This window comes from Muntiacus reevesi, chromosome 2 (genome assembly GCF_963930625.1).
Source record: "Muntiacus reevesi chromosome 2, mMunRee1.1, whole genome shotgun sequence".
Taxonomy (NCBI): Eukaryota; Metazoa; Chordata; class Mammalia; order Artiodactyla; family Cervidae; genus Muntiacus; species Muntiacus reevesi.
Genome location: NC_089250.1, coordinates 104,017,609 through 104,032,932, shown reverse-complemented (window position 1 = coordinate 104,032,932; position 15,324 = coordinate 104,017,609). Strand labels below are relative to the sequence as shown.

The window sequence follows — 15,324 nt, the reverse complement described above, 5'->3', positions numbered from 1 at the left end:
CAGTGATTTAAGACTCCATGCTTCCACTGCACTGAGCTTGGATTTTATCCCAATCGGGGAACTAAAGTCCCGCATGCCACACAGCAAAAAATAAAAAAAAGAATACAGATTCTAGGAAATGATTATCTTGGGAGTAATGGCAAATTGACAGTAATGGCAATTGATAGTAAAAGTAAAACTACTTTTTACTTTTTTTAGATCAGTATTTTTTTACCCCAAGAAATACATATCACTTTTGTTATTAAAGAAAACAGCAAAACAGCAATAGAAAATTGTTATACATTATGTTTGAAAAAAGTTAAGATTGCTCAATTGTGTCCAAGTCTTTGTGACCCCATGGACTGTGCAGTCCATGTGTAACTTCATTAAGCAATATCATTCACCAGATATGATGTGTTACTTTAAGCTACCTTTAAATCCATTGCTTAAAAAAGCAACTATACTCCAATAAAAATTAGTTAAAAAAATCCATTGGTTGAGGTGTTCTTTTCTATTCTTGATGATTTTCTGTCTAGTGGTTCTGTCAATTATCAAGAGAGGATTTGTTGAAATATCCTAACTATAATTGTGGATTTGTGTATCTCTACTTTCAGTTCTATCAATTTTGGCTTCTTGTATTCTGGAATTCTGTTTGGTGCCTACACATTTAGCATTTCTTTGTCTTCTTGGTGAATTGACCTTTCATCATTTTATAATGTTCCTTTTTTGTCTCTGGTAATTTTATTTGCTCTGAAATCTACTATATCTCATATTAACATAGCCACTCCTGCTTTCTTCTGATTAATGTTTTTATGTAGTAAACAAAAGATCAATGTTACGTACATCTTCTATCTTTTTACTTTCAGCCTAATCTGTATATTTGAAGTAAGTTTCCTATAGTGCATGTTTTTTATCCATTTCGCCACGCTCTTTTGATGATATATTTAGCCCATTTGCACTTAGTGTAATTGTTGATATATTAGAGCTTAAATCTACTGTTTTATTTTTTCTGTTTTCATTCCTGTATTCAATTTTTCCTGCCTTCTCATGGGTTACTTGAACGTTATTTAGAACTCCTTTTTGATTTATCTATAGTATTTTTAACTGTATCTCTTTGTATAGATTTTTAAAAGTGGTTACTCTGGACATTATATTATATATTTGCAACTTTTCACTACTGATATCAACGTTTTACTACTTTGAGGGAAACCTTACTTCCACTTAGACATTTTTACACTCTCACAATATAATTTGCTTAAATATTTCCCCTATGTAATATTGAGAACTACATCAGACAATGATATAATTTGTGTTTCAACCATTAAACATAATTTGGAAAACTTCCTATTGTTCTTTCTTTCTTCATGATGCTCCAAGTTTTCCTTCTTTGTGTCTGAAGAAGTTGATTTAGCCATTTTTCTAGGTTAGGTCTGTTGGCAGCAAACTTCTTAGTTTTCTTTCATCTGAGGTCTTGATATCAACTTTATTTCTGAAGGGTAGTTTCAGAATATCTTTAGAATTCTGAATTGACAGTTATTTTCTTTCAGGACTTGAAAGTGTTATACTGCTTTCTTTTGGTCTTCATAATTTCTGATGAAAAGTAGACTGAATCATTGTTCTTCTAGTTGAAGATTCTTTCTTTGGATTTATGCTATTTCAGCTTTGGTCAGCTTCTTCAATTATTAGGCTTATATTTGTCAGATTTGGAAAAATTTCAGCCATTATTTCTTCAGATTTTTTTTTTCAGTTCCATTTGCTTTCTCCTCTCCTTTCTGGGACTCTCATAAATGTTAGATTTTTTGTTAATGGTCCTACAGGACCCTGACACGATTCTTTTTTTTTTTTTTAAGTCTGTTTTCTTTCTCTTGTTCAGTTTGGGTAGTGTCTGTTGTTCTGTTCTGTGTTGTTGTTTTTTTAATAATTTTGTTTATTTATTTATTTTGGGCTCTGCTGGGTCTTTGCTGTGCCGGCTTTTCTCTAGCTGCGGTGCTTGGGAACCATAGCGGTGGCTCCCTTGTTGCAGAGCACAGGCTCCAGGGCGTGTGGGCGTCAGTAGTTGTGGCCTGTGGCCTCCGTGGTTGCAGCTCCCGGGCTCTGGAGCACAGGCTCAGTAGTTGGTGGCGTACAAGGCTTGGTTACTTGTGGGATCTCCCCAGATCAGGGATCAAGCACCCGTCTCCTGCATTGGCAGGCAGATTCTTTACCACTGAGCTACCAGGGAAGCCCCTGTTGTTCTGTTTGGAAGTTCATTCTTTCCTCATCTTCTTTTCCTGTCATTCACTGAGATTCATGGCATGTGTGAATGAATCCCATTCATTGAGATTATTGTATTTTTCAGTTCTGAGATTTCCATTTGATTCTTTCTTTCTTCCAAAATTTCCTTCTTTCCTTCCAAAACTTCGTATTCATTAATTTGTTTCAAGCATATTAATTTTTTCCCAGAGGAGATAAAATATAAACTTTATTTTATTTTTTTAAATTTTTTTATTTTTTTTTTCATTGTAATTCCTACAATTTAAAAATGTGTTTCTTTTTTTTTTTTTTCATTTATTTTTATTAGTTGGAGGCTAATTACTTTACAATATTGTAGTGGGTTTTGTCATACATTGACATACAGTGAGATCTTGTTGGTTATCTGTTTTATATATAGTGGTGTGTATATTAATCCCCAAATTTTAATTTACCACCCCCTGGCCACTTTTCCCCTTTGGTAATCATAAGCTTGTTCTCCGTGTCTGTGGGTCTATTTCTGTTTTGTATGTAATTTTTTTTTCCCCAAGATTCCACATGTAACTGATATCATATGATATTTTGTCTTTGTCTGGCTTACCTCACTTAGTGTGATAATCTCTAGGTCCATTCATATTGCTGCAATTGGCATTGTTTCACTCTTTTTTATGGCTGAGTAATATTCCATTGTAGAAATATACTACATTTTCTTTATTCCTCTGTTGATGGACATTTAGGTTTCTTTCATGTCTTGGTTATTGTAAATAATGCTTCAGTGAACATTGGGGTGCATGTATCTTTTTGAATTATGATTTTCTCCAGATACATGCCTATGAGTGGAATTGCAGGATCAGGTGGGGTTTTTTCTAACCCCGTTTTTATTTTTTTTAAGGAATCTCCATACTGCTCTCCGTATTGGCGTCACCAATTTAGATTTCCTCCAACAGGGTAGGAGGGTTCCTTAAGCATATTTTTAATTGGTTATGGGAACATTTTTATGATGGTTGCTTTAAAATTCTTGTCAGTTAATTCCAGAATCTGGAATTATCTGACATGTTGTCATCTGTTGAGTTTTTTTTTTCTTATCCAAGTTGAGATTTTTCCTGGGTTTTGGTCTAACAAGTGTTTTTCAGTTGCATGTTGCACATTTTGGGAACTATGTTATAAGACTGCATCTTCCTTACATTTTATGTTTTTTTGTTTTTTTTTTTTTTACATTTTTTTTTTACATTTTATGTTTTAGCATCGTTCACTGAATCCACACCAGCAGGGGAATGTAGACACTGACCACTGACCCTTCATACCAAGCAGGGGTAGAAGCCCAGGACTATTCCTGGATGGACTGGAGAAGGGTGCCTAACTAGTGGGCAGGGATTGAAATCTGTGCTTTCCACTCATTGACACTGTGGAGTGAGAAAGTGGTACCTTGTTACCATGAAGTGGGAATGGAAATCCAGGCTGTCCTTTTGGTCTCTCTTGACACCATTCTGGAGGAGAGTGAAAAAGGTACCTCAGTGACACTAAGCAAGAGTAGAAATCTGGGTTCTCCACTTGGCCTTTGCTGACATTGTGTGGAGGGTAAGAAATGCCTTGTTACTGATGCATATAGAAGTCCAGGCTTTCCATGTGACTTCACCAACATCACAGAGGTGGTTGGGGAGGGATAGCTCATTACTGCTGGGTGGTGGTAAAAGTTCAGGCTCCCAAATTGGCTTTCTCTGATACTACCACAGGTGGATTGGAAGGCATACCTCATTATTGCCAGGTGAGGATAGCAATTATGCTCCCCACTTGGCTTTTGCTGACAGTGGTTGGGGTGAGCATGGTTTCTTCCTCTGGTGTTTTTTGGAGTAGGGCGTTTATTGTTGAAATAAAGTTTCTGTCATGCTAGGCTGCTTATTCCTGGCTCTTTGGCAGGAGAGAGTAGGCTTTCCTTGGGACTTTTTTCATCTGTGCCCATTGCTGTTTGTGCGTGTGGGATTTTTCAGCACCCAGTCTGAGCTTTTAAGGGAGCAAAGAGAAGCCTCAGGGCACTCCTCACCAGTGTTATTACGTGAATCCTGGGGTTCCTGGCTGGCCTGCTTTCTTCTCTTCCCCCTTTCAGAATATTCTTAAATTTGTTTATATATAATGTCTGGGGTTTTTAATTGTACTTAGTTGGACAGATAGGTAGAAATGTGTTTATTCCACCTTGTCCAGAACCAAATTAAGTTTCTTTTAAATCTACCATAAAAATAACATTTTGAGAAGCTGGTATATAGAATAAAGCTTTAGGCCAGGGAATATTACCTTGGTTGGAACCATGCATCGTTTGTACATTGTGAAACTAAAACCCTCCTGTTTTTCTACCTGCCACCCCACCCCCCACCCCCCCCCCGGCCACAAAAAAAGAAGCCACTTAGCAAACCAACATTTTCTCTTAATCTTTAAAGTTTCACAAAAGCACTTTCAGGACTTTCTTGGCCACAGAAATCAAAAGGAACATTTAAATCATCAAGTTTATTAATGGTGCCAAGGGTTTTCTTGTTTAATTCCTTGTGCCCTGCCAAAATGGAAAAATGTGAAAAGCAAGACTGGGACACTTAGCCAGTCAATAAAAGATAATCTTGAAACTTTAGTAACCTGTGTTACTGAATTGCTTTTCTAGAGTTTGACAGAAGTGTTAGGTAAGACAAGTCTGATATTTATTCTTCAGTGCTGCCTCTATTTGATCACTGCCGAAAGGATGACCCAAGTAATGCTCCAGGGACCTGGCCCTTCCCAGTAGGACTAACCTACACAATAGGACGCTGGTAGAGCTGGGGAGAAATACTTGTCCCTCCTGAAACCGTGAAAGTAATTTTGTTTCTCATTTGGTGCCATTTTGGTAGAGCATAAACATGTTGACAATTTAGAGATCATAGGAATCCCTGATGGCTGATAAAATTTGGAACTGTTTCTATAGAAATAGGCAATTGGGACTTCATCCAAGGAAAACAAATTCCTTTTTTTTTTTAACACATTCCCTTTTTTCACCTAAAATGGAAAAAACTTTTGGTTTCTTAACTCCTCAACCAGGAATTGAACTCACCACACCTCATGCAGTGGAATGTTGACCACTGGACCTCCAGGGGATTCCCTGGACATACATTTCTTTATAACATTTTGATGAACATCATTTTTTGGTATGCATAGATATTTTTGCTTTTTAGAAAGAGGAGACATGCTATATATTCTTTAGTATCTTGTTTATTATATTTATTATTGATACATCATGGACATTTTATCATATCAATTACTGTAGGTCTATACCATTGTATCTCAGTTAACCTCAAGGAATCATTTAGCCTGAAAAAAAAAGTGCTTTAATGTTTAAATTTGGATATATTTGATTACTAGTGATAGCCTTTTGTATTTCTTTTGTGAATTGTCAGTTCATAGCCTCTATTTTTTTCCTCTGTGGTGTTCATTTTTTAATATTTATTTGTAAGAGCTCTTTATGTATTTATTCTGGGTCTTTCACATACAGTGTAAATGTTTTCCAAGTTATAGTTTATTTTTAAACTTTGTTCATAGTGTTTTTTATTCATTTAGGCATTTTACAGTAGATTTATTATTTATTTTTTAGACATTGTATATTTTTTATATAGTTAGAGTTTCCCTTTTTTTCCTTATGGTTTCTGCCTTTGGTGATCAACATGTGTTTTGACAGTATATATAAAATAACTTAAAATCAATGTTTTTCTTTTGCTTTCTCACTCAGTTTTTTCTGATTCTGGATGATGAGGCCACTCAACACACTCTGTACTTTGCTTACTCAGTGTTAGCAATATATACCTGTCCCTCCATATCCCTTTTAAATCTGTGGTGAAATAGTATTTATCAACAATTTGTAAATTCCATTTTGAAGTATCTTGTCTCTTCAACTTGAATTATAAAATCTCAAATTTGCTTTCCTGAAAATAATTTGGGTATAGATGGAAATGCTAACCATATGAGGAAACAAAAGTAATTTTAACACAAAAAATTAAAATAATGTAATACTGTGATATTCTCAATATTATGACATAACATTATAATTAAAATGTAAAGTACAAGGAACTATAGCATTATTAGTGTATACCTTACCTGTTAGCAACTGCTTATGAGGTAATTATTGAAATATTTGGGGAGACTTTCCTAAAATGTGAGTTTTTGATTGCTTTCATTTTTCCAGCTAGCACCTGTTGTTTGACCGATGAAGTAGCGCTTTCAGACGTGAACTGGCATTTTTCAGACAGTCTGGATTTTCCTCCAGTGTCTCCTTGGTCTTAGACCTGTTCTGTAATGGGTCAGCTTCTAACAGTAATCTCGTCAAGTAGCACTTGACACCAGGATTGATTGCTCTGTTACTGATATTGAATTGACTTAGTGGTTGCTGTAATTCTTAAATCAGAGCAATACTTTTCATTAGTTTGTTGGAAAAATTTTCTCTTGGCACAGAACACGGTTCCATTTCTAAGACAGAACCAGGCCTTAATAGTATGGTGTGCCTTTCCAGGCATTTTCCATGCTTATCCAGTATTTATGTATGTAGAATTAGTAAATGACAGATAACGAGGTTTTTGTGATTGACAAATTAACTGAGATTTGAGATCTGAAAACCTTGTGCTACTGAGCTTGTTTTCTAAAAGGTATTTGTGAAAGAAAATCTGAAGAATTTAATTACAAAGGTGAAAGTAATCAACCAGTGAGATCCTCTTAAAGAATACATACAGCTGTCATGAAAGAAAGAGCACTGAGCTTGTCTCTGTATTATTTGTCATTCAAGGGTGCAACTGGAAACCGATCTGAAGATTGAGAAGGAATGGAGACAGACTTTGCAGGAAGATCTTCAAAAGGAGAAAGACACCATATCTCATCTCAGAAATGAGACCCAACAGATCATTACTCTTAAAAAAGTAAGTAAGAGTGGTAAACTTTAAAAATCCTTTCGGGATGAAAGTTACTTGAAAAGACAATCAAGTTATAATTTACATATATACAGAGGAAACAAAGTATAGTGGTCTTCTTTATTTATTTATTTATTTTTTTAGTGGTCTTCTTTAAAAATATCATTAAGGGGATTAAATGAATAGAAAATAGTTGATAGTAAATAGAGCAGTTATTTTTTTATAAAAAGCTGAAGGATACACTCCTATTTTTTAATGGTATGTATACGATGTGGAGTTTGTTTCTTTTAAATTGCATTTTCTGTCTTTTATTATTTTGAAGGAGTTCCTTAACCTCCAGGATGAAAATCAGCAGTTGAAAAAAATATATCATGAACAGGAGCAAGCTCTTCAAGAACTTGGCAACAAACTTAGCGAGTAATTTCTCTTTTTTCCTTTTACTATGTAGTCATTGACTTTTATAAAGTTATGAGTGTGCCAAACCAAATAGGCATAAAAGTTTAATATAAAAAAGAAAGATATCAACTATTAGAAACAAAGCCAAACAAAAACTTCAAGATTAACAGATAAGGGTGTGCACTGGGGAGAGGTTGTGTTAACAATTATGTTCTAAAATGCACATAGCTCTTAGGTCCAAACATTTTCCAGTAGATGAAATCTAAGACTATTGTTTAATTTCTTCAAATCATATTTTTCTCAGAAGTCAAATTTTCAGAATTGTTGGAGAGATCTTTTTCAGACTGTTCTGAGAAGGAGCCACCATTGTGAAAAGTGGATGTATTTGATGCTATCTGTAGTTGGGACTTAACTTCATACAGTATGGTTGGTTCTATCACATTGAAGTGTTACTGAGTTTCTGTGAGGACAAGAAGGAGAAATGGATTTCTGTCTTTCTCACATTTTCCTCCTTGTTCCACATTGTCTGTGTTTGGGATTAGCTTCATCTTTGTGCCCTGATTGAACATATTGTCAAATATCTAGGGTAAACGCTGGAAGGTTTGATTTAGTATTGAATATACCACTGTCACATTAGAAAATAAAAAGTGTCATTTTTTTTCATAATACAGAAAATTAAAGCTACAGACCCATAATTCTATCACCTAAATAAATCCCTTTGATGTTTTATATGGTTAGAAAATTGAAAGAGCATCAAAAGGGAACTTCCCTAGTTGTCGAGTGGTTAAGACTCTGCGTTTCCACATAGGAGTTGTGGGTTCGATCCCTGGTCGGGAAACTAAGATCCTATAACTGACGCAGCCAAAAAAGAGAAAAGTAAGATGAAGTGAGGTTGGGAGGGCGCAGGTCATGCAGAATAATATGAGACATTTAATTTTGTTGAAAGGGAAAGTTAATAATTCAGAAATAGTTTTTAAGCTTACCATTCAGGATCTGCATTTTCAAGTTATGACTAAATTTTAAAATTAGCATTCATTAATGTCATTCATTGGAATGGGTGAATTTAACTCAGATGACCATTATATCTGTTGAGAGTCCCTTCGACTGCAAGGAGATCCAACCAGTCCATCCTAAAGGAGATCAGTCCTAGGTGTTCATTGGAAGGACTGATGTTGAAGCCGAAACTCCAATACTTTGGCCACCTCATGCGAAGAGCTGGTTCATTGGAAAAGACCCTGATGCTGAGAAAGATTGAGGGCTGGAGGAGAAGGGGACAACAGAGGATGAGATGGTTGGATGGCATCACCGACGCAATGGACATGGGTTTGGGTGGACTCCGGGGGTTGGTGATGGTCAAGGAGGCCTGGCGTGCTGCGGTTCATGGGGGGTCACAAAGTCGGACATGATTGAGTGACTGAACTGAACTGAATTATCATTCATTGGAATGGGTGAATTTAACTCAGATGACCATTATATCTACTACTGTGGGCAAGAACCCCTTGGAAGAAATGGAGTAGCTCTCATAGTCAACAAGAGTCTGAAATGCAGTACTTGGGTGCAGTCTCAAAAACGACAGAATGATCTCTGTTCCTTTCCAAGGCAAACCATTCAATATCACAGTAATCCAAGTCTATGCCCCAACCAGTAATGTTGAAGAAGCTGAAGTTGAACAGTTCTATGGAGACCTACAAGACCTTCTAGAGCTAACATGCATAAAAGATGTCCTTTTCATCATAGGGGACTGGCATGCAAAAGTAGGAAGTCAAGAGATACCTGGAGTAACAGGCAAATTTGGCCTTGGAGTACGGAATGAAGCAGGGCAAAGGATAATAGAATTTTGCCAAGAGAAAGCACTGGTCATAGTAAACACCCTCTTCCAACAACACAAGAGAAGACTCTACACATGGACATCACCAGATGGTCAATACCAAAATCAGACTGATTATATTCTTTGCAGCCAAAGATGAAGAAGCTTTATACAGTCAGCAAAAACAAGACCAGGAGCTGACGGTGGATCAGATCATTAAGTCTTTATTGCCAAATTCAGACTTAAACTGAAGAAAGTAGGGAAAACCACTAGACCGTTCAGGTATGACCTAAAGCAAATCCCTTACAGTTATACAGTGGAAGTGACAAATAGATTCAAGGGATTTAGATCTAATAGACAAAGTGCCTGAAGAACTATGGATGGAGGTTCGTGACATTGTACAGGAAGCAGTGATCAAGACCATCCCCAAGAAAAAGAAATCCAGAAAGGCAAAGACCTCCTCTGAGGAGGTCTTACAAATAGCTGAGAAAAGAAGAGAAGGGAAAGGCAAAGGGAAAAAGGAAAGATATACGCATTTGAATGCAGAGTTCCAAAGAATATCCAGGAGAGATGAGAAAACCATGCTCAGTGATCAGTACAAGAAATAGAGGAAAACAATAGAATGGGAAAGGCTAGAGATCTCTTCAAGAAAATTAGAGATACCAAGGGAACATTGCATGCAAAGATGGACACAATAAAGGACAGAAATGGTATGGACCCAATCATTTCAAAATTCAAAGAGCAGAAGATATTAAGAAGAGGTGGCAAGAATACACAGAACTGTACAAAAAAGATCTTCATGACCCAGATAACCATGATGGTGTGATCACTCACCTAGAGCCAGACATCCTGGATGCAAAGTCAAGTGGGCCTTAGCAAGCAACACTACAAACAAAGCTAGTGGAGGTGATGGAATTCCAGTGGAGCTAAAAGATTATGCTGTGAAAGTGCTGCACTCAACATGCCAGCAAATTTGGAAAACTCAGCAGTGGCCACAGGACTGGAAAAGGTCAGTTTTCATTCCAATCCCTAAGAAAGCCAATCCCAAAGAATGCTCAAACTACTGCACAATTGCACTCATCTCACACGCTAATAAAGTAATTCTCAAAATTCTCCAAGCCAGGCTTCAACAATATGTGAACCGTGAACTTCCAGAAGTTCAAGCTGTATTTAGAAAAGGCAGAGGAACCAGAGATCAAATTGCCAACATCCGTTGGATCATCGAAAAAGCAAGAGAGTTCCAGAAAAACATCTACTTCTGCTTTATTGACTATGCCAAAGCCTTTGACTGTGTGGATCACAGCAAACTGTGGAAAATTCTTCAACAGATGGGAATACCAGACCACCTGACCTGCCTCCTGAAAAGCCTGTGTGCAGGTCAAGAAGCAACAGTTAGAACTGGACATGGAACAACAGACTGGTTCCAAGTAGGAAAAGGAGTACATCAAGGCTGTATACTGTCACCCTGCTTATTTAACTTATACGCAGAGTACATCATGTGAAATGCGGGGGTGGATAAAGCACAAGCTGGAATCAAGATTGCTGGGAGAAATGTCAATAACCTCAGATGTGCAGATGACACCACCCTATGGCAGAAAGCAAAGAACTAAAGAGCCCCTTGATGAAAGTGAAAGAGGAGAGTCAAAAAGTTGGCTTAAAGCTCAACATTCAGAAAACTAAGATCATGGCATCTGGTTCCATCACTTCATGACAAATAGATGGGGAAACAGTGGAAACAGTGACAGACTTTATTTTTGGGGGTCTCCAAAATCACTGCATGACTGAAGCCATGAAATTAAAAGACACTTGCTCCTTGGAAGAAAAGCTATGACCAACCTAGACAGCCTATTAAAAAGCAGAGACATAACTTTGGCAACAAAGTCCATCTAGTCAAAGCTATGGTTTTTCCAGTAGTCATGTATCGATGTGAGAGTAGGACTCTAAAGACAGCTGAGTGCCGAAGAAGTGATGCTTTTGAACTGTGGTGTTGGAGAAGACTCTTGAGAGTCCCTTGAACTGCAAGGAGATACAACCATTCAATCCTAAAGGAAATCAGTCCTGAATATTCATTGGCAGGACTGATGCTGAAGCTGAAACTCCAATACTTTGGCCACCTGATGCAAAGAACTGACTCATTTGAAAAGACCCTGATGCTGGGAAAGATTGAAGGCAGGAGGAGAAGGGGACGACAGAGGATGAGATGGTTGGATGGCATCACCGACACAATGGACATGAGTGAGTAAGCTCCAGGAGTTGGTGATGGACAGGGAAGCCTGGTGTGCTGCAGTCCCTGGGGTCACAAAGAGTTGGGCATGACTGACTGAACTGAACTGAATGTCACTCACAGGAGTAAGTGTCCCTTTTAGGTTTTACCAACCATGTGACTTAGGGCCATTTATTTAAGCTCTTTAAGCTCATTTCTCCATTTGTAAATTGGAGAGCTATAATATCCCTTTCTCCATTTGTCAATTGGAGAGTTATAAAATACCTATAGGGTTCTTTTTCTGATTAACAAAATACATATGCGAAAGCACCTAGCACAGTACCTTTCCTCATCTCAAGCAGAATATCAGTTTTTTTGTCTGTAAGATGAACAGGATGGATCTGAAAGTTACTTCCCAGTGCTTACATTCTAATCCGGCAACTTAAAATATAAATGATTAATTTTAATTTGAAAAGTACTTTTGATAATGACATATTTACTCTTAATTGATTTCTTATTGAAGGATCCTTATAAAGAGAAATTTTGATAGATTTTGAAAAGCTTTAAATGTTAATTATTCAGGACTTCCCTGGCAGCCCAGTAAGACTTCTTACTTCTGCCGCAGGTGGATTGGGTTTGATCCCTGCTTGTGGAACTAAGATCCCACATGAGCATGGTGTGGGAAAAAAAAAAAAGTTAATTATTCTGAATAAGTTATAATTGTAGATAAACTGTCTAGTATGAAGATTAAAGTAATAAACCTGAAATATTAATATTTGGAGAAAACATGGAATGTGAAATTTTGGATGAAATATTAGAAAAAGAAAAATCTAGACTAACCTATGTCATAATTACTGACAGTTTAAAATAAGTGAAAGAGGAAAAAACCAGCTTCTCCCTTATCCTCACTGAGGCTTAAATTCTAAGAAGAAACTTTTAGTCAAGAATAAATTACCAGAACTCTTCCAATGTCGTGTTCTGTATATGCTGTTCTTTCCATACAAAGAAACTTACAGATTTTTTTTCCTTCATAGAGGAATTTCAGGATTATCTGAGGCTTATATAATTTAGGGATGTTTTCCTATAGTGTCATAATTGATTGTATCACATTTATTACATTCTCCTGTTTTATTTTGACCTTTCTCTATGCTTTTTTCATGCTGTGGTCAAATATTTTCAGAAACTTAAATACGTATTCTGAAATGGAATTTAATTAAAATGAATAATACAGACATCTGTTCCCTGCCTAGGACAAGGAAAAGGTGTTGTTTTACATTGTGTTTGTTGGAACTGTAACTGATACTCTCTTTCTTTAGGATAGTTCGGCAATTTGTATCAGGGTGTAAGGGGCAGCATGCTTTTTAGGGTCTGATTTGTGAATAAAGGCATTTTAACCAGAAATAAATCAACACCAGTAAGTTTTCATATAGAAAGTATTTCTGTAGTGAACACCATTAAGTAAGCTATTTTTATTCCATATTCAGTTTTTCTGTATATACTATTGTGGCCAAAATTCCCATCAGCGTCCTTGGGTGCTTTTTGTAGATGTGAGTTCAGCTAAGAAAATTTGATTACTATGTTAGTATTTTTACACTGTGTGATTTTACATTTATTATTCCCACTGTAAGAGTTGCTATGAGCTAGATAAAAGACTAACACTGTTTTTAAGTTTTGGAACAAAGAACACGTGTAGGGCAAAGCAAGGTCCTAATGTTCTGCTTCAGACTTTAGTATTTTATGTATGTTTTAATCCAGTTATTTCATTTTTAATTTGTTAAGAAAAATAATACAAATGTTTTGGTCATTTCAATTTTAATGAATAATTTTATGGCAAAAAGATTTGAAACATGTTGAAAATTCATCAGTAGGTAATGATGTAAATTGCGTACTTTACATTGTTTTTTGTGGTATATTATGTAACCATTTAATATAATGATGTGGCAGATACTTAATAACAAGTCAGTAGCTCTAAGCGTTTCACAATATATTGTTAAGTTATATATGGAACTATGTAAATAATTTTTCCATTTGAAATACACATACTCATTGACATGTGGAGATTGATCATGTCTGGGTATTGAGATCACAGATAAATACTGCATGTTAACTAACACGTATTTTTAAAAGGTTAAAAAAGTATTATATCTTCCTTAATATATCCACTCTTACTTACCACTCTGTAGCATGTGCTACATAAAGAGTATTCATAATGATTAACTCACTGGCTTTTGGGTCTCAGAGATGAGGGTTTAAGTCCTGGCTTCCTCAGTTACCATCTTGTGACTTGTTACAAGTGACTAAACCTCATAAGACCTATTTTCATCTTTATAAGTGTTTCTGAAGATTAAATGAGATTACACATGCAAAGTTTATAGCATAGTGTCTGGTACCTCAACTATTTATTGACAGCTACAGTAAATGATAGCTATCATTAATAGTCATAACCACATGAAAATTCCAACATTCTTTCTTTAAAAAAAGCAAATTTTAAATCTCAAAACTATTTTTGCTTTAGGTCATTTAAGAAGTAATAGGAAAATGTTAACTATAATCCCACTAGCCAAAGAAGATTATTAGAATAATATAGTATATACAGTTTTATAGCCTATGAAAATTCAGTACCTTTCTAAGGAATTACTAGATGTTCTGTATTTTAAAATGTGTACTGAAATTTGAACCAATTTATAATCTTTTTAGATCAAAACTTAAAATCGAAGACATAAAAGAAGCCAACAAAGCATTGCAGGTGAGTTTAAGTATTTTCCTCAAGTAGGAAGGTATGGATATCTGTGAGTTTCCAGTAGAAGGTAAAGCCCTGTGTACTGTTGTTGAATCTTAGGATATACAGAGGCAGAAGCACTGAATGGGGAGCTTGTATGATGGGGTCCACCTCATCCCTATACCTCTAGAACACATTATTAAAATTCCTCATGTTGGAAATGACCTTAGAAATAGTTTTGTCTACTTTCCTATGAAGTATGGCATGGTTAGAGTGAAATTGACTTTGGATTTGATAATCCTTAAATTCCTGAGCCAGTCTGTTACTTACTAGTTTTTGATCTTCATCAAGTCACATATCGCCATGGAGTCTGTTTCCTCTTCTGACTTTGGCTTACAATTTTGCATAGGGTTGCAATGAGTATTGAGTATGTTAATTGAGTGAAAGTGATTTGGTACAATTGAATATATGGTTCTTAAAACAGAGGAGAAAATACAGTCTCTTCAATGACAGATGGCTTCTTACCACACAAGCTCCCCATTTCGTTTACCAAAGTGTTAAATGAAAGTCATTTAAAAAGTCAAATTGGGTTATCGTTACCATCTTTTTAAATTCCATATATATGCATTAGTATACTGTATTGGTCTTTATCTTTCTGGCTTACTTCACTCTGTATAATGGGCTCCAGTTTCATCCATTTCATTAGAACTGATTTAAATGAATTCTTTTTAATGGCTGAGTAATATTCCATGGTGTATATGTACCACAGCTTCCTCATCTATTCATCTGCTGATGACTTAAAAAAAAAAAAGGGAAGCAGTCTTTTGTTTTTCACCCTCTTGTCCCTTATCCATTCCAGCTTTTGCCACCATTAGGGAGCTACTTTTAATTCCTTTTAGTTGTTTCTTCTGGCATTTCCCTAAGTATTATGCAGACCTATGTATTGCCTCATTAACATGATGGATGAGGAGTTTTGCTAACTCTCCCCCTGGTCTGTCTACTCTTCACTGTTCTCCTGTAGTTAAGTGAAAGTTTTTGTGAAATATATTTACTGTATATTCTTTATTATGAGTATTTAAAT

The 15,324-nt window shown here is 36.0% G+C and overlaps 1 protein-coding gene across 4 annotated transcripts in view; it reads left to right on the top strand.

Annotated features, from left to right (window-relative positions):
- Positions 1-15,324, top strand: part of RUFY2 (RUN and FYVE domain containing 2) — a 42,625-nt gene that overhangs the window by 21,439 nt on the left and 5,862 nt on the right. For all 4 annotated transcript variants that reach the window (XM_065922453.1, XM_065922452.1, XM_065922451.1 and 1 more), the window contains exons 14-16: positions 6,998-7,127; positions 7,441-7,535; positions 14,222-14,270. In XM_065922453.1, coding sequence (XP_065778525.1) covers positions 6,998-7,127; positions 7,441-7,535; positions 14,222-14,270 — 274 coding nt within the window. The remainder of the gene's footprint in view (positions 1-6,997; positions 7,128-7,440; positions 7,536-14,221; positions 14,271-15,324) is intronic.